Below are 24,909 nucleotides of genomic sequence, written 5' to 3'. Positions count from 1 at the left end.
GCATTGAAGAGGCTTCAGAATATGAAGGGGATGAGGGAATATCTATCAAGTGCAAGCAGCAGTAGTCTCAGTTTGATTTGGACTTGATCTATCAAACTTGGCGCAGGGTTTTTGCCGTTATCCTCAGCAACCTGGAGATGATTTATCAGCCCATATGATCAGCTTGTACCTGCGAGTTAAGCCAGTTAGTTCCCAAACTGGAGAGCAGTGACGTTCTGGCCACTTCTCTGGTTGAGATCTCCAGCTCCATGTGTGTGTGATCCAAGATCTCGCATCAGGGACTCTGGTCCTGATCTCTCCTCTGGTATCTTGTGACATCCCACAAAGGGGATGGTAAACTTTGTGGGATGTCAATATAGCACAGGAAACTTTCTCTTTCTGCCTATTAATTCTTTTCTCAGTTTTCTCCTGTACCGGCGGGCACTACCAGAGGAGAGATCAGGACTGCGTTTTACAACATGCATTGCTTGATAATAGGAATGTACACGTATGGAGTGGGTGAGAATGGTGTCATGGAGTCAATCCAACAAGGAGGCACAGGAATGCATTTGATGGAATTTCTGCCTCGGATCTTGCGAGCCAGCTTCAATCCTGATCTTGGTTGTCATTTGAGTATCGCATGTCCATAGACGTGTTATGTCCAGTTGTGTGTCTGCACGTTTTGCATCACGGGCCGGGATACGCTGTTTTGTTGGGTTGTAATCGGACGCTAAATAAACTTGAACTTGTGCACTGCGCGTGCTCTCCCAAGACAAATCATGCATTGAAAGTTCCCCCTGAGTTGAGAGGTGGAATCTGGGGGAAGTTGATTGAAGTAGGAAGAATAGGATACGGGGGTGGTAGTCGGCCTAGGCTCAGGAGGAAACATGATGTAAAATCCAGCTCGATAACATTATATTTGGATTCACTTTGAGTTGAACTATTTCATAATGACTGTGTACTGGTATATGGCTGCTTTTTGAACTCCTACTATCTAGCTTTCCATCAGTTCTGCCTTTCTTTGATGTTAAAACTGGAGTCAGAATTGGCTCTGTAATGAATGATACCAATTAGACAACTGAGTAGCCTATGCACACATTTCCCACTGAAAGGTGGTTTCACCCATTTACTGGTTAGTATTCCACCTACGATGAAACGGTTTGCAATTTTGCGCTGCGTCTATTACAGAAAAGAGATATTTAAATTTAATTTAAAAAATTTTATTTACAGCACACTACAAGCCAATTTCCGGCAATTTATACCCTTGCTGCCCAATTACACCAAAATTATCCTACAACCCCATACATTTTGGAGGGTGGGAGGAAAGAGGAGCACCCAGGATAAACCCACGCAGACATGGAGAGAATGTACAAACTCCTTGCAGACGGTGCCGGATTCAAACCCTGGGTAATAGCGTCACATTGACTGCTGCACTAACTGTGTAAAAGTTCCTTTATCGATCTAACCTTTGCCTGAAACAGAAGTATGGTGGGGGGGGGAAAGGAAAGCCATGCTGGCTTTATTGACCATCATCTTTTGCTGCTCCTTGATCCATAAGCCCCAGAGTTCAGTGGAGCTGTCATCCTTCCACGGGGCACCTGTGTATCCTCCTCTTCATCCCTGGGATCCCACCTGGTGATGAGATGGATGAGAGCAAGGACTGAGGATGAATATAAGAAACTGGGGGAAGTTTGGGGGAAGATTAGGGGGAACTTCATGTAGAGAGCAGTAGGAGTGTTGAATGAGATGTGAATGCAGACTCAATTTTACCTTTTAAAAAGAATTTGGACAGGGTTATTGATGGAATTTGCTGCCCATTGAAACAGTGGAGGTGACCTCCACTGTTTCAATGGGCAGCAAATTCCATAGATTCACCACCCTCTGGGAAAAGCAGTTTCTCCTCATCTCCGTCTGAATCTACTACCCTGAATCCATTCTCCCCCACCAACGGAAACCACTTACCTATCTTATCTATGCCTTCCATAATTTTATACATTTCTATAAGATCCTCTCTCATTCTTCTAAATTCCAGTGAGTACAGTCCCAGACAACTCCATCTCTCCTCATGGGCCAACCCCCTCATCTCTGGAATCAACCTGGTGAACATCCTCTGCACTGCCTCCAAATGCCCACAATCTGTTTTCCCAGGGTAGATGATTTGAGATCCAGGGAGCAGAGGTTTAGGATGAGAGGAAAGAGATTTAAGAGGGACCTGAGTGGCAGTCTTTCAGATGGTAAAACTGCAGAGGTTGGATCCTGGGCAAACAATGAGAAACTGGAGGGACAAAGAGGCATCATCCATGGATAGAAATCAATAATGTTTTGGGTCAGGAGCCCTGATTGAGTTTTGGTAAAGGGATCCTTTACGATGTTGGCTGCCATTGTGAGGTAAAGCCACACGTACATATGTCTGCAGGACTAGAGGTCAGCGCTTTTGACAGACTTGGCTAAGTTTGCCACTTTCTGCACCTTCCTGCGTTCGATGGCACTCGAGTTTCCAAACCAAGCTGTGTTGCACCTCGTCCGTATACTTCCGATAGTACACCTGTTGAAGTTTGACAGAGTATTCAATGACCTGCCAAATCTCCTCAGACTTCTTAGAAAGTAAAGACCTTCTTCACAGTTGCCTTGATATGTTGGCTCCTACAGAGTTCACAAGATATAGGAGCAGAAGTAGGCCCATCAAGTCTGCTCCACCATTCTAATCATGAGCTGAACCATTCTCCTATCAGCTCCACCCCATGGCCTTCTCCCTATAATTCTTGATGCCCTGACTAATCAAATACCTTTCAACCTCTGCCTTAAATGCACCCAACTACCTCTTCCACAGCCACCTGTGGCAACAAGTTCCAGACTCCCGATCCTCTAACTCAAGATATTTTTCCGCATCTCTGTTTTAAATTGACACCCTTCATCCTGAAGTTGTGCCCGCTTGCCCTAGAATCCCCTTCCATGGGAAACACCCTTGCCACATCTTCTCCGTCCAGGCCTTTCATCATTTGAAATTTCATGATCAGTCCAAGAGCCCACAATCATTCCTCAAGCTAACCCCTTCATTTCTGGCATCATTCTAGTACATCTCCTCTGTTGTGTGCAATCCTAGGAACTAATCCTAACCTGTCAATGAAGGTAGGTGCATGGACCTTTGAAAAGGTCAGCAAGATTGTGATCTCTGTGACTCAGCATGTGCCTCATAGACAATGGTTCTTGAAAGTTGCTAGTACACTGGCAGAGGGAGATGAATCTTGCATCTCAAGCGAATGCCATCTAGGTATAACAAGTGCAGAAGATGCCCCAAAGTAATTGGCCTGTGCTTATACAGAGAAAATCTTTGATTTCAGAAACCATAAGATAACGTTGATTGTGTCTCAGTTACCATCTCAGAAAGCTCTGAGTCACTTTCACTCATAAGGAAATCACTCATCATTCAGAATTATTTATGTCTGGGAATAACGGTAAGTGAATTATTGTGTTCAGTTTGCATGGGGAGTCGTAACAATGCCGTGTTTAAGATTCAGTTTTCCCATGGACATCTGCGTTTCAAGTTATTAGAGCCATAAATTTCTGTAACAGTTCTTGGAACTTGGAATCCTCCCCCAGCAAGTTACTCGACAGCACTTTGCCCAGTGGCAACCCTCCCTGCCGAGTCAGCATTCTGCGATTGGTATCCTTCCCACTGCTCTGACACTAACCCCTTCTCTGACCAGCCTGCATACCCACCTTGTGCCGTATTTTCATTCTGAACCCTGTCCAGGTTTAAGCTTGGCAAGAGATGGTCCCATCGATTCCCAGGCTTGAGAATTATTCTCCAGAGTGATTAAGATCTGTCCAGGTGGCTGACATTAATTGTGTGCTTCTTGCAACCAGCAGTTCCATGTGACCTGTTCAACATTGACACCAAAAGGCCAAAGATTATCAAGGGCTCCGCAGAAGCACAATTTGGATACACAGTGCAGCAGCATGAAGCCAGTGGACAGAAATGGTAAGGACAGTCAATACCTCAGCTGATGCTAAAAGTGTGTGATGAGCTGTTGAATGTGGAGTGATCCAGGGAATCCCACTGATTGGAAATACGTGCTAAATTGGGCTTTGGCAGGTTGTAGCTGAAGGTTGCTCCTTTGGAATGCTGGCTCCCTGGGATACACTATAAAATATTGGCCTTTTGAATGTCTGGCAGATCCTCATTCCCTTGTTTTTTTTGATTTGATGATGAAGATTTGCGGCCTTGAGCTTTTCCAGTGGCAGAGAGGCTGTTCTTTTTCTCTTTGAGGTGTCTGTGATCCTCTGTTCAAGCGCAGAAGGGTAATTCTACCTCACCAAGCAGCAACTAGGTTCTGCCGGGTGAAGCTGCAGAAAATTAAGCAAGCGCCAAGTTTGCCAATCTCTTGCCTATCAGAGGATAGGCAATTGAGTCATATTGAGTGCGTGCCCACGTTATGAATCTCCTTTGTTCACTGACCAAAAATGTTTCCTAAACAGCAGAAAACTGATCCAATTCGAGGGACAAACCCAGCTTCTGGTCATTACCTTTTACAGATTCCTTCTACAATCCACAAGTTGAAAGCATTATTTTTGGAAGAGAGAATGGCTGAACATGGTTGTCCATGCAAACAACATTTGCTGCAGCTTGAGCTCTGTGGTTGAACAATGATTATAACGAGAAAGGGAATTGTGTTAGGAGCGCTGATGGAGTGGGGCTTTGATGATCTGCACTGCAAGTATTGTCTGAATAAAGCAAAGGGGAATCTGCTTTCTATGCAGACTTTCTCTTTAGCAGGAAGTGTCAAAAGGTCTTTAGGTTATCTGTCAGAAGCCACCCAACTCTTCATACACACTCAGTGATTTTTTTCTATCCATAAAAGATCTTTAAAACACCCATTTTTAGATGCTGGGGTCCAATGCAGTGCACAAGAGTGCTGGAAAAACTCAGCAGGTCACGCAGCATCCATGGGAAGAAAAAAGCAGTCAACATTGTGGGCCTGAGCCTTTGTCAGGAGTGTTGAACATCAGGCATGTACCTGTCACTTTCCTATCACTTTTCATCTTCTTTCTCTTCTACCCTCCTACAACTTCTTACCTGTTAGCCTGTGCTCCTCCCCTCCACTGTCTTATTCAGCTGATGAGGGGCCCAGGCCTGAAATGTTGACTGCCCTTTACTTCCCTCGGGTGCCACAGGACCTGATGAGTTTCTCCAGCACTTTTGTGCACGGCACAAGCACCCATTTGATGTCCTTGCGAGTGTAGCTTTGGTTGCTGTGTGCTTGGCATGGAAAATGACTCGTCTCACAATTTAAAACTCCTTCACCTCAGCAGCCTGACGGAGATGAGCCTTGCTGGTGCATCACAGTTTCGAGGTAATTCACTTGCGAGAAGGGAAACTGAGTTGGAACTCTTGCACTGACCTTGGGTGAAAACAATGGGATGAATTCTTAAAGTTTTTGAGTTAGCCTCAGCACTGAGCCATGTCTGACAAAATCTCCTGGCAGTGTCAGGCATGTGTGAGGTAATAAACAGCTCCAGATTAAGTATAGCAAAGTTTAGCCAAAATGCAGAAACTGCTTCTTTGGCAAATGTGGCTGACACGAGAATCCAGCAAAAGGCAGACTGAGAAAATGTGGCTTGGCTCATCAAGGCTAATCGGTCCAACAGATCTTCTGTGCAGCTATGGATCTATACCTTGAGAGAAGCTGAGAAAAGTATCTGTGAACAAAAGCTCTGTGCTTTATTCCTGGCTATTTCCCAAAGTTAAGTGTTGGGTTTTCAAATGGAAGTCTGGTGTTTCAGATTCTCTCTGCTACTTACATTTTTAAGTGATTAATTTACCTTAAATGTGCCTCTCTAACCAGCTGTCTGCAAGCAGCATTGTCAATGGGGAAAAATGCATTATATAAATCTTTTTCACAATACTCCTAAATGCTTTAGAGCCAGTAAAGTACTTTTGAAGTGTTGTTGCTATAATAATTACAGCAGACAATTTAGAGGAGGCTCGTTTAAACAGCAATATGCAATAAGGGTGGCCCGGTTAATGCAATGCTGTTACAGCGCCAGCGACCAGCGTGCGAATCCTATGTTGTCTGTATGGAGTTTGTATGTGTCTGTGTGGGTTTTCTCCCACCATTCAGAACATTACCAGGTTTTCAGGTTTATTGGTTGGTATGGGCTCATGTGCCAAAAGGGCCTGTTACCATGCTGGATGTCAAAAATCTTTTTTAATGATAATATCCAAGTTTTCTCCTTTAGTAAAAATAAATTGGAGGATGAGTTTTGAGCTGAAAAGAACTCCCATGCACAACTGAGAAAGGAACTGGGCCTTGACTAGGGCCTAGTGCATAGCAAACACTCAGCAAGGCACTAGAGCATCAACCTAGAGGGGGCTGTTGTATATCATGGCTATTGTGATTTATGGTGTGAAAAATAAAAAATTTAAAAAAAAAACCTAGAGGGGGCTGTGAACCCACAATCTTTTGACTCTGAATGTGAGCATCACCCCTAGATTTGAGGATTATCCATATGAAGCTGGATCTGAGGTAACTCATTTGAAGAAACCATTTAGGAGACTGGCAGATTCATTCCTTGCTGCAAAGCTTTTCTCCTTCGAGCAGGGGTTTGGACATCACTGGGGTCAGTTGGTGGCCATCTCCTCTCAGTTTTGTTGAGGTGAACCTTTGGAGGATCTTTATAGCATCCTTACTGAGCATCTCAGGACCTCTAATGTGATGTGCCTGGGAATATAAAATTTGTCTGAGTGGAGTGTTGGGCATCCATGCAGACTGCCCACATTCCTGGAGCTGAGATCTTTGGACCATTGCCTCAGTGTTTATAACCTTGCCTTAGGCAAGAATACAGTCAGTCATGTAAAGATTGGCTTCATGGCACCACTTTAAAAGGTGATATATATCAAGTGGTAGAAGTGGGAACAAGTGTAACACTCAGAAGACATTTAGACAGGTACATGAATAGTAAACATTTAGAAGAGGTATGGGCCAAACACCGGCAAATCGGACAATTGTGATCAGCATAGACAAGATGAGCCGAAGAGCCTGATTCCGTGCTGTAGAACTTCTAAGAATTGTCAGTAAAATTAATGGAATTAGCAGTTCAAGAAAGCACTTGAAGTATATGAAATGATTTACACAGAAATAGTGTGTTTATCTCAGTGAGCTTACATCTGGGTTTGTGTTCTACACAAGCTTTGCATTCGCATATTTTCACGACAGATCATGCTCCAAAATAGCCGAAGGTTTAGTGGTGGTTAGTGAAATTCCATGTGTGATTCAGTAATTTACTTTCAAATGACTAAGACTTTGAAGGAGAACTTTAATTAGTTTTTTTAAAAAATAGCTTGATGCATATTTGTGTAGGTGAGCTGATGTTAAGTCTGTCCCAGCCCATGCATTTTATAGGGCACAGATAGTTTGTACTTGCGGAGCACATTTCACAGGAAGGCTTAGCAAAACAAACATTTATTTTGAGCATCTTAAGGAGAGATTAAAGAATTTTTGGACGAAGTGGTACATCTTAAGTGAGAGGTTGAGGAATTTTGGGAGGAAGTCTTAAACTGGAAGGTATTTCAGTAGATGACAGTTCTGGAGGAGATTTCATGGAGAGGGGCCAGTTTGGAGGGATTTGCAAACAAGGCTGAGTCATAGCATAAGAAATTGGACCCCCCCCCATTTAATCTACCCCCTCATTTAATCATATGATGGCTAATCAGCCTCCACATCACTGACACAAGGTCTCTTAAATATTCAGATATCTATTGATCTTTGTTTTGAATAAATTGAGCGAGACTTCAAAACTGACATGAAAGAGAATTCGAAAGATTCTTCTCTAAATGAAGTAGTTCTAGCAAAGTGACCCAGCCTTTATATCGAGATAATGACACTTAGTCCTAATCTGCTCAATTAAGAGAAGCATCCTTCAAATATTTTCCCCGGTAAACCCTATAGAACAATGGTTTCCAAACTTTTTCTTTCCACTCACATCCCTAGGTGCTCTGTGATCAGTAAGGGATTACTTAAGGTGGCACAAATATGGTAAGAAAAATTTTGAAGACCACTGTTTTAATTGTCCCTCATTGACTCGTTATGTGCACGGTTTCCCAAAGGAAATGGGCCAAGGACAATTTTTCTTAAGCAAAATATTTCAGTAACAATTGGGTCTACAGCAGTGGTTCTCAACCTTCCCTTCCCACTCACATACCACCTGAAGCAATCCCTTACTAATCACAGAGCACCTACGGCATAGGGATTACTTAAAGTGGTACAGTACATGAGTGGAAAGAAAAGTTTGAAAACTATTGCTTGAGAATGTTCCAGTGAAGTCATCACTCAACTAAATTCTGAAGAATTTCCTTCTCATTCCCCCCTGATAGGATGGACCTGCCATCTCAAGAACTGGGCTGGCGAATCTTCACTGCACTCCCTCCATTAGATAAGGGCTCCACGATTGTATGCAGTATTCCAGTTATGGTCCCACTAATGTCTTATCAGATGTCAAAAGACATCTTTACTCTTGTCCTCAAATCCTCTTGCAATAAAGGCCGGCATACCATTTGCCTATGCAACTGCCTGCTGCACCTGCTTTCAATTGCTTACCTTCAAGGTCATCCAGGTTTCTTTCATGAATTCATGGTAATTCTGTCTCACCTGCAGGAAAAAGAATCTCAGGGTGGTTCGTGATGTCATGTATGTACTCTGAACTTTGAATTAAAAACTTTTTCCACTGAAGTGAAAAGCCTCGCATTTCTTCACAATGCGTTCCATCTGCCAAGTTGCTGATCTCAGCACTATTCCCATTCCATCCAAGTTTCTATATCCCTCTTGGATGTGTTATATCTGGGGTGAATCTACATGCTACTCCACCTTCGTGAACACGTCACAACATTTTTTTGTTTTACAGCAGCTGTAAATTGCACAAAAATAAATCAGTGCAAAAATAAGAGAAAATGAGGTAGTGTCTGTGGTTCATTGTCCATTCAGAAAGCTGTTGGTCATGGGGAAGAACCTGTTTATTGTTCCTCCGGGTGTTCATCTTCAGGCTCCTGTACCTCCTTCCTGATGTTAACAGAGTGAAGAGGGAATGACCTGAGTGGTGGGGGTTCTTGAAGATAGATGCTGCTTTTTTGAGACGCCGCCTATTGTAGAAATCCTTGATGGAGTGAAGACAGGTGCCCATGATGGCCCTGGCCAAGTTGACAACTCTCTGCAGCCTTTTCCTGTCCTGTGCATTGGCACCTCTATTCCAGACAGTGATGCAACCAGTCAGAATGATCTCCACAGTTTTCCTGTAGAAATTTGCAGGTCTTTGGTGACGTAGCAAATCTCCTCACAAAGTTTAGCTGCCAGCGAGCCTTCTTCATGACTGCATTGACATGGAGGCTCCAGGAATAATCTTCAGAGATATTGACACCCAGAAACTTGAAGTTCTTCACCCTTTACACTGCTTGATAAGGATTGGTTTGTAACCTCCGATTTCCCCTTTCAGAAGTCCACAAACAGCTTCATGGTTTTGCTAACATTGAGTGCAAGGTTGTTTAATTTAATTTGATATTTAGACAAACAGCAGAATAACAGGCCATTTTGGCCCAGGAGTCCGTCCGCCCAATTTACACCCAATTAATCTACACCCCCAGTACATTTTGAACAGTGGGAGGAAATTGGACCCCCCGGGAAAACCCACACAGACACTGGGAGGATGTAAAACTCCTTACAGAAAGTGCGGGAATTAAATCCCGGTCCCAGTTGCTGGCATTGTAAAGGCACTACGCTAACTGCTATGCCATCAACTAGCTGATCTGTCCCACTCCTGCACACCTCCTATTGCCGTCTGTGATTCTACCAAAGTCCGTGGTGTCATCAGGCAGATTTGTAGATGGCATTTGAATTGTGCCTGGCCACACAGTCAGGGTTATAGAGTGAGTAGAGCTGCGGGCTAATCCTGCATTCTTGAAGTGCACCTACGAGGAGGAGTCTTTGTTTCCAATTCGTAGTGACTGTGGTCTTTCAATAAGGGAGTTGCATATCCAGTCGCAGAGGAGGGTGCAGAGGTGCAGATTTTCAAGCTTGTCGTCGAGCACTGAGGGTATGATTGTGTTAAAAGCTGAGCTGTAGTTGACAGAGTAGCCTGATGTACACGTTGCTGTTGTTTGTAATCCAGAGCTGAGTGGAGAGCCAGTGATACTGCATCTGCTGTGGAGCGATTGTGACGGTAGGCGAATTGCAGTGTGTCCAGATCTTTACTTGGGTGGAAGTTAATTCTGGCCCTGACCAACCTCTCAAAGCATTTCCACACAGTAGATGTGAGTGCTACTGGAAGATGGTCAGTGAAATAGTTCACTCTACTGTTCTTGGGCACCAGGATAATCGATGCCCTTTTGAAGCAGGTGGGAACCTCCCGCTGCAGCAATGAGATTAAAAATGTTCCTAAACACTCCAGTTAGTTGGATGGCACTGATTCTCAGTACCGTGCCAGATACACCATCAGGGCTTGATGCCTTGTGAGGGTTCACTCTCATGAAGGATGTTCTTACATTGGCCTCACCAGCTTCTGCAGGAATGTTCATTGGTACCATGAATTCTCCTTCTCAAAATGAGCAAAAAAGCTGTTCACCTCATCATTGTGCCATTTATTTATGGTATTCCGCCTCACCTTGTAGGATGTAATAGCCTGCAATCCCTTGGCGAATATCTGACTCTCTCTTGCTTCCCTCGGAATTGCCTCTGCTGTTGAGATGGCCTTCTACAGGTCATACCTGGATGCCGCAGAGGACTGGATTACCGGCCTTAAACGCCATCGATCTTGCGAATCCTTTGATTTATTTGCAGTTAAGGCACTCCCATGTGGGTACACAGTGATCCACGCAGGTCTTGATGACATTGCTGACAGCTGTGATGTATTCAAGTTTGGGGATGTCCTTAAATATGGTCCAGTCCACAGGTTCAAAGTATTCCTGCAGGTGCTCCTCCGGCCTCCCTCGACCATACCTTCACAGATTTCACCACCGGAGCTCTCGTCTTTCCAATTCCAAGGCTTTATTTTCCATCCAGTAATTAACGTGCAGTCACGTTGGTCGGTTACCCTGATCCCACATCCTCTAACCTTGTTGGGCAGCTTCTGGGATGAAACCTTCCAGATGTCCATGTTCCAAATCAGCATTCCAAAACCTGGAAATCTCTAATCAATATCCTTGTATCAGTGGAGTTCGAGCTGAAGAAGGAATACTGGAAACATGAAGGGATGAATGGAAAAATAAATTGTATCTGATTTTGATTAACTGAGCTTTCACAAGTCTATTTACAAAGTCTTTTAAACCTTTTAGTTCAGACTGTGACTTCTATTTATTCTGTGAAGCTCGTTAAAAGGATTATGATCTAATTTGCTGGACATTTCTCTTGAAATGATTCACCTGCTGCCCAATTTAAAGAGGATCTCCATGCCTTCTCATCCTTAACTAGGCAGAGCCATTCCCAAGCCACTGATGAACATCTGTGCAATACATCGTCAAAAGGAGTCTTCGTGAATCGGCAACCTGGCCAACAAGACAAATAGAACATCTGCCATTCTGAGCCTGAACTCAAAGTCGTGAAATATTTCCTCAGCTATCCGGTGGGCCAGTTCTTCCTTAAAGTGAAAGCCGCAGACTCAATCAACATAGATTCCTCTTCAGCCAGTGAAAAGAACTTGGAATCACTCCCACTTTGATATCAAATGTGAGGAGACGTTTTGAAATGTCCCCATTCTTCTGAGTTGGTTCCAACAGATTAAATTCCCCCTCGCATATCTGCTAGGGTCTCCCAGTGCCTCTCAGAAACAACTACCTCAAAGATTAAGTCTGGCCATTTCTGAATAATTCTCCCTCTTTTGTTAGGAGCACGACCAATACAAATTGTCCAATTTACAACTCCAGAAAATGCGAAAAAGACAGGTTTGCGCGGCCTGTGGTTAGAAACAAAAGGTTACCCCAGATAAAATGCATCATTTAGAATAGTCAAGATTGAGAAACCTGAGAGTAAGAAATTAAATTGATGATGGGAGCTCAGCAGCATAGAGGGTCAAGAATTTCAAGTTCCTGGGTGTCTCCGAGGATCTGTCCTGAAGCCTCCATGTTGATCCAGTCACAAAGAAGACTCGTCAGCTGCTATTCTTGGTGAGGAGTTTGAGGAGACTTGGTACATCACCGAAGACTCTCAAAAACGTCTACAGAGAGCATCCTGGCCGGTTGCATTACTGCCTGGCATGGAGAAAATCTCAGTGGGTTGTTAACTCGGTCAGCGACATCATGTGCACCAGACTTCACTCCATTCTGATTCTGAATAGAGGAATGAATTTCTTCAGGATCAGTTCAATCTGAAGTACTTGGAAGGGTGATCACTTCACAATGTAGGAAATTCACCACACAGTTTATGCACAGTATGTTCACACAGACAGCAATATAGCCAGACAATCTATTTTAATAATATTGTTGCAGGGAATAAATGTTGATCTGGGCTGATCTCAATTTCATATACTGTACTTCCTGATGCGACTTTTTGTTTTGATTTAAGGAAGGCTGTGATCCATAGGATCACTTCTTAGGTCAGAAAATAACATTATTATCTTCTTGACCATTGCAAAGGAAGGCCTCCAGGCCATTTCCATTTTACATCCTGTCTGCTTCTTTGAACTGTTATTGTTCTTTTTACATTGCAATTATGACCATGCTACAGAAGCCCTTTATTGCTGCAGAGTGCTTTGGAACATCCTGAAATGGAAGTGAGTCATGCTGAAGAATTGCAAGTCCTCTTAAGAAAATAAGAAATAGGAGCTGGAGCAGGTCATTCACCTCATCGACCCTACTCCTCCATTCAATGAGATCATGGCTGATCTGATGATGGGCTTTTCCCCATTTCCCTTAATTCCCCTACTATGTAAAAATATATGCAATTATGTCTTAAATATATTTACTGAGGCAGCCTTAACAGCTTCCATGTTCAGAGAATTCCATAGATTCACCACCCTCTGGGAAAAGCAGTTCTTCCTCATCTCCATCCTAAATCTACTACCCTGGATTGTGAGGCTATGTCCTTAGTTGTAGCTTCCCCCAGTAATAGAAACCTCTATCTACCTCTTTCTTATCTATGCCTTTTATAGTTCTATATGTTTCTATAAGATTCCCTCTCATTCTTCTAAATTCTAGTGAGTACTTCCCAGATGACTCGATCTCTCCTCATAGGCCAACCCCCTCATCTCTGGAATCAATCTGGTATACCTCTTTTTCACCACCTCCAAAGTCATTCCGCAAGTAAGTAGACCAGAACTGCATGCAATTCTCCAGATGCGGCCTCACCAGTACCTTGACCAGTTGCAACATAACCTCCCTGCACCTAAATTCAATCCTTCTAGCAATGAAGGCCAATATTCCATTTGCCTCCTTGATCATCTGTTGCACCAGCAAACCAACCTTTTGCGATTCGTGCACAAGAACTCCCAAGTCTTTCTGCACGGCAGCAGGCTGCAATCGTTGCCATTTTTCCTTCCAACACTACTCTATCTGCCAGACCCTGACCCACACATTTATCCCAAGGATAGAGCTCCTCTCTATCCATTTCTGCATTACTGTTCCACTGAATTGATTTGGATCTTGGTCAGCTTTTCCAACCCATTAATCTGCAGCCCACAGTCCATTTGTAGCCACTCTCCACCTGGAATTCTAAACTCCTCGCCAAGTGTTCTCGGTGTTATAATGAGTACTTCAATGTGCCTGAAATCGCCCAATAATAGCAGGAAAGTCTTATTACTGCTCCACTCAGGATATGGAAAACAAGAAGAGCAGTGGTGTTGTAGAGCAGCCATTCCCAATGGGGGGCCAGAGCCCCCCCCCAACCATTCCCCGGACCACAACACATTTAAGGTGGGTCGAGGACTGAAATCCTAAAATATTTTGTTTTTATGTAGTCATAGGTTTCTTATGTAGAGAAGAGTATGGAAGACACCAACTAAACTTGACTACTTCACAAGGAAGGGGGTCCATAAACTTTGAGCAAAGTCCAAAGGGAGGCATAGCCAAAAAAAAGATTGAGAATGGCTGTCCTAGGGTTTCTATTTGCTGTGGACTTCAGCAACACCTGTCTTTGATTAAGAAGACAAACCACCAGCAGGCCAAAAGCAGAGCTTGTATCTCCTTGAGTGTAAGTGTTGCTTGTTTAATATCAGGTCGACCCTCTTTATGGTCGAACTCCAGCAGGCCCTGTGTCAATGGAGAACAGGAAGCACTTCACCATGACACAAGATGAGTGTTTGTACTGGATCCATGTTTGGAACGGTTACAACCAAGAGCCGATGGTGGGAAATGCGTTTCAGTGGCCTTTTATCACATTTGGGGACATTCAGTTTGACTGTTTCCTGGAAATGCTGTCACGTGAACCTTGAATCATTTCCCATCAATGCACATCCATTCTCACTGATCCCCGTATTCCCCCTCTAATCAGAAAACCAACTGGCCTTTCCTAACTCGACTCGTAAAATTCTGTACTTTTCTATTATCAAATATTTTCCATCCAACAAACAGGTTCATGAGGAGAAAAAAAAGACCACTTTATTTAAACACCTGCTGGTGTCTTGCATTTCTAGGAAATTGGTCTTTAATTCCTGGAGTCCACAGGGCATTGCTTGAGAACTGGGAACCCTAGTCCCAAAGAACTTCACAAACAGCTTCCTGAATTTTTCCTCTGAATTGATACAAACAAATGTCGCTCGTGGCCGTAGTGATAAATCTATGAAAGCTTTTGCCGCACGATCTGTTCTGCAGGAGTTATTTGAGGGAGAAGAAGTCTTGGCTTGGGCACTGGGAAACCTCCTTCAAATGTTTCTTGATCCAGCTGAGTCGGCAGAGATCATTCAGAAAACAGTGTAACATGCCCTCAGTACTACACTGGAATATCAGCCAAGGTTTGAAGCTCAAGGTAAACCCTCTGAATCAGAGTCAGGATCAGGTTTATTGTCATAAACTCACCACAAATTTTGTTATTTTGCAGCAGCAATATTGTGCAGAACATGGTGGCAAAATTACTAAAAATTACAATTCTGTAAATACAAGCCTTAATACAGTAAAACCTCTTGCTATCCTGCACCTATGGGGATTGGTTGATGCCAGGTAAGTGTATTTTCTGGTTGCTTGAGATTTACTTGTACAATGCCTAACTCAGTGGTTCTCAACCTTTTTCCACTCACATACCACTTTAAGTATTCCCTATGCCATAGGTGCTCTGTGATTAGTAAGGGATTGCTTAAGGTGGTATGTGGGTGGGAAGGGAAGGTTGAGAACCTCTGTTTTAATCGTACCTAATTGACACGATATGTGCAGTTTCATAGATCCAAAAGAAATGGGCCAATAACAATTTTTCTCAAGCAAAATATTGGGTCTAGAGCAATGATTCTCAACCATCCCTTCCCACTCACATACCACCTTACTAATCACAAGCTCTTGTGGGATAGGGAATACTTAAGTGGTATGTGAGTGGAAAGAAAAAGGTTGAGAACCACTGGCCTAACTAATACAGCTGCATTAAGAATAAAGTTTAAAAGACAGAAATACTAGATTGTACTTGCACTGAACAAACTTCACTTGCATAAATATATACACATTAAATTTCCTAACTGGAAATTTATTTTCATTCTTTGAAAGCATTTAACCGCCTTTGTATCTGCAGGTTCCTCCCCCTCCACCGAGCCATCCGGAGTAAGAACAGTAACATTATAGATAATTAACTCCCTCCTCCCTCAAGTTTACAGATAAAGCTCTTACTGAGCAGGGATAAGGAGAAACTTCAAAAGAGTTACCCCCAACAGCGAGCAACATCAACCAGCTCTTCATCCTGGGCGACACCATTGCTGTTTCACACAACTTTATTCAAACAGCTGCTAAGAGCAAAGCCTGACCAAAGCCACCCCGCTGGCTGAATATTTGCTCCCATCTTCACCAAAGATTTGTTTTACTTCAAAGAACATTTACTTTTACAATTTTAAACTTGCATAATTTTCTACCTATTATTTTATTCTTATTTATTTTCCTCAGTTATTTTTTTGCCGGTTGTTTGAATCTGCCAGTTGCTTGAATTCTGTATACTTTTACTGTAACTAGTGCAAAAAAGGGAAAGAGTGAGGTGGTGTCCAGAGGTTCATCGTCCTTTCAGAAAGCTGATGGCAGAGGGGAAGAAGCTGTTTCTGTAATATTGAGACTGTCTTTAGACTCCTGAACCTCCCTCTTGATGGTACAGCCTCTGGCTGAGGGTCCCTGAACCTGTAACGTTTGATGCTCTGCAGGAAATGAAGTGATTTGTTCTCAAGCCCTTCAAAATACTCTTGGTCAAATACCATTAAAAAATAGAGAACCTTTTTTAACTGAGGAGCACTTAGCCAAAAAAAACCTGAAAACCAATGTGTGGATTCCTCAACAGACATTCATCAGTGGAGGCGATGATTAGTGAAATGAGTCAACCGTTCAAACCTTGCCTCCTGAGTCTTTAACCCAATGTGCGGTGTTGGAGACCGCTGACGAGCGTCAAGCAGAGGCATGGGTTGACCAGACTTGTTACTGTTTCAAGGACAGACTGACAATTGTCATGAGATTAATGCATTTAAACCTGACTGCATCTCCATAATAGAGCTGAGATCCCTGCCATGACACTAACGATGTGGATGCAGTGCAATTTAGCTACTTATTCAAGATGTAATTTGTTTTTTTTTCTTCTTCACTTGCGTGAGAATTTCCAGTTAGGAAATTTAGCTTTTTTAAATAAAAGGCTTTTGTTGCCTTTTGCTGTTCTTAATCTAAACAAAACTCAGGTCACTGACAGAAGCTGTAATCCAGCCTTGATTAGCAAAGGCCCATTCCAGCTATCTTCCAAATTGCCTGTAGCCATTAGGAACGGGATGGAAAAATGTAATTTATCTTCAAAACGGGAACTTTGTTCAAAGAAGTTTGCAATGGTTGATGGAAATAAAATTAAAATTCTGACTGAATACAATCAGGTGAGCTTAATTTCAACCTCTTAAGGAAGGATAGCAGCTAACCAAAATAATGCCCTGGTGTGTCCCTGGGGCTTCAAGCATTGCACATTCTCTTGTGCATTGACTAAAAGGCCCAAGATTTTATGCTCAATTTAGCTGGGCCAATCTGTGAGGACTCCCGTGGAACTCTGTCACCCCCTGTGGACAGTGCACCAGGTTCAGCTCTGATTCCCCCACTGTCGAGTATCCAGGCCCCATTCTTTATCAACTGGGGGAAAAAAATGCCAATGAGTTGCAGGATTTGAATGAACATGCACAAGGAGGCTACCTGTCAAATATTTCCACTGAGAGCCATTGCATCTCTCCTTCACTGCACCCAGCTCTCATTTCATTCCAGGGTCTTGGATAGCGGTGCAGACTCTTCCTCTACACAAGTGACTGCTTCTCCTTCTCGCCTCATTGCATACCCAGGGCTTTGTTTTAGACATGTACCATGGTAGCAGGCCCTTTCAGCCCACAAGCCCAAGCCGCTAATTACTCCCAATTGACCTACAACCCCCGGTGTGTTTTGAATGTTCGGAGGAAACTGAAGCACCTGACGAAACCCATGGGGAGAACATAAAAACTTTTTACACACAGCGTGGGATTCAAACCCTGGTTCTGATCACTGGCTCTGTAACAGCATTCTGCTGACCACAACACTACACTGTTTTTTTAAAAATATTTCATTTCTTTCTCAATTCATGTGTTTTCTTGCAACCCTATTAAAGTTTACAGCCTCTCTGAGTGAAATGCAAAAGTCTGCAGACACTGTGATTATAGTAAAAGGCCATTGAAACACTGGAGGAACTCAGCCGGTCTCTGTCCATAGGAGGTAAAGATATATTACCGACATTTCGGGCATGACCCCTTCTTCAAGAAATTGGCAAAGAAATGTCTGCAATATATCTTTACCTCCTATGGATGCTGCAAGACTGGCTGAGTTCCTTCAGCATTTCAGTGTGTTTTTACTGCAGCCTCTCTGACCCTGACCACTCTCAAGTCGCACCAAGTTTGAACACACTCCTAACAAAAGCACAGTGCAAATGGTGCAGGAAGGAATCCAATGGGTCTCCAGGAGACCCGAAACGTTGACTGGCAATTCCTCTCCACGGATGCTGCGTGACCCGCTGTGTCTCTCTTTCTTCTTTTATTTCCAATTCTAACAAATCTTGTGTGGCAAAGGCTGTGGGATCTTGGGTTCGTCCAGTCTGGTGTAACTGTGGTGTAGTCCAAGCAGTAACACACAACAGTTGTGCATGCAGGAAAAACAGGAGTGGTCCAACTTCTGCAATTTGTTCCTGACCTTAGGGTATTGCAGCTGATCATTCTAAAATTAAATTTGGGACAGCACAGTAACAGGCCCTTCTGGCCCAGGAGCCCGGACCTCCCACTTACACCAATGTTTTTAAATTTCTCTTTTTAAGTACACAGTGCAGAAGAAGGCCCACAAATCCCATGCTGCCTAAATACACCCAATTAACCTACTAACATGTCCATCTTTGGAACAACAGAGGAAACCCAAGTGGTCACAGAACTCCTTACCGACAGCCAGGGATTCAAACCCGGGTTTGCTGGTTTTGGAATTGGGAGGAAACTGGAGTACCCTTTTATTTAAATTGAAAGATAGTCATTGTTGCAATGTGGAAAGCTGGGCGCTAGTTTGCACAGCCAGGTCCCTCAAAGAGCAACGAAATTCAGCATTGTTGCCTGAGGCTTTTAATGTAGGTCTGGACATGGCCTCAGTTAATATCTTCCCGATTGATGGGAGACAGTGCATGTGGGGATTTAGTGTTCAGCTTCGAAAGGCGCCCTCTGCTTTGTAGACAATCCATTGTGAACCAGACAGATGAAAACCACATTGCAACCACTTCTGGGAAAGTCAAATAATGCTTGCAATGTGTATGTATAAATTTAGTTTGGATCCCAAAAGAAAGAGGAGGTCATCAGTGCTTATATAAACAGCCTCCACAGGCCTTTCTCATAAAAGCAGAGTGACTGGATTATTTTAACAAGGGACAAGAATAGAGAAAAGAAACCTATTTGCTGAGGAAACTCAGCAGGTCCATGAAGCAGCCATCACAACTTGAAAGCAGTTGATGTTTCGGGCCTGAGCCCTTCCTCAGTGGTACCAAAAATCAGGCCGACACCTGGATAAAAAGGTGGGGTAGGCGGGAAGCGAAGGGAGAAAAGCATAGATGAACAGATGAACGCAGGTGGGAGGGTAGAAGAAAAAAAAGCTGAGGTGATAGAGAAACCCATTTATTTAGAGGTTCTTCGTTCACCCAGAAAAGGTCAGAAAGCTTCACCAATGAGGGGTTTTTCTGCTACCCCCACAAATCTCTCCATTTATGTGCATTAGCAGGGAGGAACTGGAGAGTAGTTTCCTTAATATTCTTATTTGAAATGTGCAGTCACTATTGCTCGATGCCTTCCTGCATTACTGTGGTTACTGTAACTGCTTGGTGGCAGTAGGGTGGTGCAGTCAAAGAGCTTCAGAGCACCAGGGATACATGTTCAATCCTGACCTCTGGCGCTGTCTGTGTGGAGTTTGCACATCCTCCCTGTGATCGCTTGGATATCCTCCCATGTCTCTCAAAGATGTGTCAGTCCGTGGGTAATTTGGTGACTGCAAGTTTCCCCTAGTGTGGAATCTGGGAGGAGATGATGGGATAATTAAATGTGTCGGGGAAGGACTACAGCAAGTCTCTGGCTTAAGAACGTCCGACCTACGGTCAACTTGTACTTACAAACGGACTATGCGTGGCTTCGGCACTTCATTGGCTCAAGGAAGGAGACCGCCGTTGCTTGAATCATGTTATCGTTAACACTGTGTTGAGAGTGTAACTTTGTATTAGGTTTAATTTTTTTCTCTTATTTACCATGGTAACCATCCCTCCAAATGAAGTGCTGGTGATATTTAAGTTCTGACTTACCTACATATTTGACTTAAAGACAGACTTGGGAATTCGTACCTGGGAACTGCCTGTAGTGTAAAAATGGGCCAGTTTAGTCTCAGTGGGGCAAAGGGCCTGTTTTCATGCTGTATTTCTCTTTGACTCTAAATCCTCTGGGCAAACGAGGCATATATTAAATGCGAGTCAGAAATTGCACTTACTCAATACTCCTCCAACTCAAATTCGAGTGTTCAGGAACACCGAATGCTGCAGAAGGTAGTAAACATAGCATTCAGCTACAGAAAGAAATGGAGAGTCAATGTTTCAGTCAGGACCCGTTTTCAAGAGAGCACAGATATAGACCGGTAATACCCAGGTCTCCGAGTCTACAGCTCTCCAGTTTAAACCCGAAGCACCTTGCTGAAATGACTACTCCAATTTTCCTCTCACAATGTGCATGTGTGAACAAATTTTACTTCAACCCCTACCCTTGAATATCAAAAGTAGATTCCACTCACCTTTTAATTGCTGCTAAATTCCATTAAGACCCTAACTTGAATTCCCAGTAAAGAAGTCTCAAGCGCAGAGAGATGTTAGGTTCGATGAATGGCACCTTTCTATTCACTTGCAAAGATTTTCTGCTTATACTTGCATGTGAAAACAGTAACAAGAGCTTTATCAAAGGATTTCCACTAGTAATGTTCATAAAATCTGAACCAGCCATGATACAGGGAGGGGTGGAAATCCAAGTGGTACAGTTTGTGTGTAAATAATGCACTTAACTGCAGCAGTATGCCCGTTATTTTAACAAAAAATGTTCCCTAGTTTAGTTTAAGGACAGGAGTGTTTCATGGTTGGATAAGGCATGAGTGGTTGGCGGAACTGAGCAGATGCTCTGCTCTAAGCTTGTTTCATGCCAACTGCTGTGTAGACCCATCAATGTGATACACGGAGATTCAGGAACTCTTTCACTAATGACACAGCCCAAATCCCTGTTCAAAATGGATGGGATCCACATATGAACTGGATACTGACCCTTCACACACAGGATCTGGAATCCAGCAGAGACAAGCGGATGAAACCCATGTCATCCTGGATCCAGGCATCCCTGAATGTGTTGTTCCATCCCTGGACAGCATGTGTGTAGCAGACGCGCGAGGAGAAGTGGGGGAAGTTGAAGCGTTGGCAATCCCGCCCAGAAAGGTCCCCTGGATGATGACCAGAGAAATTAAAAACTTAATTTAACAAACTTGTTGATCTGGTCAAACTTTGGAACTACTCAGGAGGTGAAACATGCAAGTCTGCAGATGCTGTGATTGTAGTAAAACACACACAGAAACTCAGCCAATCGTGCAGGATCCATAAGGGGTAAAGATATATTACTGACGTTTCAGGTTTGAACTCTTCAAAGACCAGGAAGGTGTCAGAATAAAGACTGAAGAATGGGACGGGGAGGAGTCCAGACCAAAAAAAGGTGTTAATTGGATAAGAGGGGAGAATTGATTTTGAAAGAAGACAGAGAAAAAAGGGAAGGAGAGAGAGAGAGCAGAGGGAAAGGCAACAGGGGGAAGAAGGGGGGATTTAACAGAAACTGGAGAAGTCAATATTAATCCTATCTGAAAGGCAGATTCCCAGTTGGAAGAGAGATGTTGATCCTCCAATTTGGAGCTGGTCTCAGTCTGGCTCTGCATGAGACCCCGTTAGCAAGGACAGGGAATTGAAATGGGTGGCCGCTGGGAGATCCATGCGACTGAGGCGGGCAGAGCGGAGGTGCTCAACAAAGTGATCTCCCAGTTTGCGCTCAGCCTCTCTGATGTGAAGGAGACCACAACAGGAGCAGAAAATGACCCCTGCAGATTCACAAGTGAAATGTTGTTTCACTTGGAAAGACTGTTTGGGGCTCCAAATGGTGACGAGGAAGGAGGTGTGGGCACGTGGTGCATCTCCTACGGTCACAGGGGTAGGTGCCAAGGGGAGGGAGGAGTAGTCAAAGGAGTCGTGGAGAGGAGCGTTCCCAGTGGAAGGCAGAGAGGGGAGGAGAGGGAAATGCGTGTCTAGATGTTGGATAGCAACACACAGTCTTCAAAGCAGCAGTACATTCCCAGACAGCTGCTTGTGAGATGCCACAAAGTGTGCGTGAAGTTATGGAACTGTCAGTAAACTGTCCTTAATTCAGTTGCCGTGATGTAAAAGAATCCACTGCCAAAGAGCAGCACTGACATAATCAATGAGCTGTGATAACAGTAAAAGAACACATTTGTTCCTTGTTACATAGCCATATTTTATCTCTTAAAGTGCCAGCACGACATGGTCTAGAAAGAGTGAGGTATCTGCTGTCAGTCACTGGCACGAAGCAACTGTTAGTATTCCTTCCTTGCTCGCCTTCTGGTAATTGGCTTTGAGATGTGGGAGTAACCGAATGTCAGTTAGGGAACTCAGCGGGCATCCGAGAACCTCACAGTTGCTCCATGCGACTGGTCAAAACCAAAACCAAGCTTTCTTCCCACAGTTCAAAGTTCAGGATGGAAATGCTGTTCAGCCTGGCCGTGCGTTTGAGGAGACCTCTCTTGAGTCACAGAGTTGTACAGCAGAGAAACTGGCCTTCGGCCCATTGTCCCCCTTCCAACCTTGTTGCCCATCTGCACTTGGTCCCATTTTCTCACAGTAAGTCGTTGTCTGAAGAGGGTGCACAAAATCATTGAGGACCCCTTCCACCCTGCTCCATTCAGGGAAGGGATACAGGAGGATCAGAGCCAGCGCCACCAGGTTGAGAAATAGCTTCTTCCCACAGGCGGTGAGAATGCTGAACGACCAAAAGAACTGCTCACACTGACCATCCGAGACTCTCATATTCACAAACAATATTTATTTAGAGCCTTGTATAAATTTTTTAAAAACAAAGAAAAAAATGTCAATATAAAAATTATGCTTGGTCCAGCAGTGCTAATGGCTACGTGCATACGATAGTGACCGTCAGATGATCTCCCGGCATTGTGAACATCCTTCAAATGTGTCATTCCCCCCCACAACCCCCTGCCCCTCAACCCACAGAGATGAAGACTGTGACGACCCACAGCCAAGTACAAGTCTATTTATATATTGAGTTGGATAAAAGAATGCTCTACAGGTATTCTTCTTTCTTTGGCTTGGCTTCGCGGACGAAGATTTATGGAGGGGGTAATGTCCACGTCAGCTGCAGGCTCGTTGGTGGCTGGCAAGTCCGATGCGGGACAGGCAGACACGGTTGCAGAGGTTGCAGGGGAAAATTGGTTGGTTGGGGTTGGGTGTTGGGTTTTTCCTCCTTTGCCTTTTGTCAGTGAGGTGGGATCTGCGGTCTTCTTCAAAGGAGGTTGCTGCCCGCCAAACTGTGAGGCGCCAAGATGCGCCTTCAACTTCAACATCCGACTAACGTCCATTTCAAGATCTGACCAGTTGGTCAGAACAGAACTCGGACGTATGTGGGGGAATGGCTGTATATGTATTGTTTGTTTGCATATGTGTTATGTCTAGTTGTGTGTCGGCATGTTTTGCACCAAGGACTTGTATCTATCTGAACTTAGGGAAAGTGTGGGTAGCTACAGTTCTAATTGCTCCCAATTACAAAAGGCAGAATTCCCCTTCTCTCGTTCTTGTTGAAGGTAGGAATCCAACGATCAGATAAGCCGTGGTAGAACTGGAACCTGGATCAGTGTTAATTTGACTGGATTGTTGGCGAGGCCCAGTTTGGACTTCACTCCCTCAAAGCTCCACAATTGTCAATCATTATATCTTTGTTGACTAGAAGCTTTGGAATCCTAAGAAAGTGAGGATGTTGCTCCCAACAATAATTATTCCCAGTTGCAATTGGAATTGGAAGCCAAGCTTTCTTAACAGTAGCAGAGCCACAATTCTACAGTATGATCCAAAATAACCAGTCCATGGAATTATTAAAAGAGAATCCCTTCAATTCAAATGGCGTGTTCTCTTCAGGGATTTTCTGGTCCTCACCGGCTGTTAGTCGTGTAATGTTTAACTTTAAGATTCGCATCAACGTGTCCTGAATCCACAACTACACCAGACCTGCAATCCTCAGATATCTGCTCTTCTTCCAATGTGGCCCTCTCTCTCTCCCTCAAGCCTTATTGTATCCCTCCAACATTTGTTTCGGCAACAGAACTCGTAAGCTCTGGAGTTTAAGCTGCTCCTAGCCCAGAAATACCCTTCTGGGAGATTGGGGGTGATGGTGAAATCCTAACAGGAGCAAGATAAAAATCACTCACTGCTGAAGCCTGTCTTGCCATTCTATGTGATGACGACTGTTATGTCTCTGGACTCATCACCACTTTCGTGCTCCTTTCCCATAGCTTTCCCTAATTCTTCAGTGTAATTCTGCTCAGAAATTGCATTGGGATAATGAGCATCAAATCTGCCCCATCATTTAATCATGATCTGATCCATTTCTCCATTCAGCCCCACTGCCCGATCATCTCCCCATAATCTTTAATGCCTTGGCTAATCAAGAACCTATCAATCTCTGCCTTAAATGCACCCAATGACCTGGCCTCCACCACTGCCTGTGGCAACAAATTCCATGGATTTTCCTCCCTCTCACTTAAGAAATCTGTTCTAAGCGGCCACCTGAAGTTGTGCCCTCATGTTCTAGACTCTCTACCATGAGGAAACAACCTCTCTACATCTAGTCCACCCATGCCTTTCAACATGGGACGGCGTGGTTGGCGTGGTGTTTAGCGCAACTCCTTTATAGCGCCAGCGATTCGGTCGGGGATTTGAATCCTGCGTTGTTTGTAAGAAGTTTGTACATTCTCCCTGTGTCTGCGTGGGTTTTCTCCCACCATTCGAAACATTCTGGGGGTTTTGGTCAATTGGGCGGCACAGACTCGTGGGCTGAAATGGCCTGTTTCCGTGTCGTTTGTGTAAATTTAAATTTATTTGAAATGTTACAATGAGATCTGCTCAAAAAGAAGGAAACCATTGTCAGCTGAGGAATTGGCCCTCTACATATGAT

General features: G+C 43.9%; 1 protein-coding gene across 5 annotated transcripts in view; it reads left to right on the top strand.

The window, feature by feature from the left end:
* The window catches only part of itga11a (integrin, alpha 11a), a 133,764-nt gene that overhangs the window by 14,221 nt on the left and 94,634 nt on the right, over positions 1-24,909 (top strand). For 3 of the 5 annotated variants that reach the window (XM_069910503.1, XM_069910500.1, XM_069910504.1), the window contains exon 2: positions 3,847-3,961. In XM_069910503.1, coding sequence (XP_069766604.1) covers positions 3,847-3,961 — 115 coding nt within the window. Of the gene's footprint in view, positions 1-2,439; positions 2,584-3,846; positions 3,962-24,909 lie in introns of those variants that run through there. The other 2 variants (XM_069910502.1, XM_069910501.1) reach the window with 2 other exon arrangements.

This window comes from Narcine bancroftii, chromosome 14 (assembly GCF_036971445.1).
Source record: "Narcine bancroftii isolate sNarBan1 chromosome 14, sNarBan1.hap1, whole genome shotgun sequence".
Taxonomy (NCBI): domain Eukaryota; kingdom Metazoa; phylum Chordata; class Chondrichthyes; order Torpediniformes; family Narcinidae; genus Narcine; species Narcine bancroftii.
The sequence above is the reverse complement of the archived record's forward strand: the minus strand, read 5'-3'. Positions and strand labels throughout refer to the sequence as shown.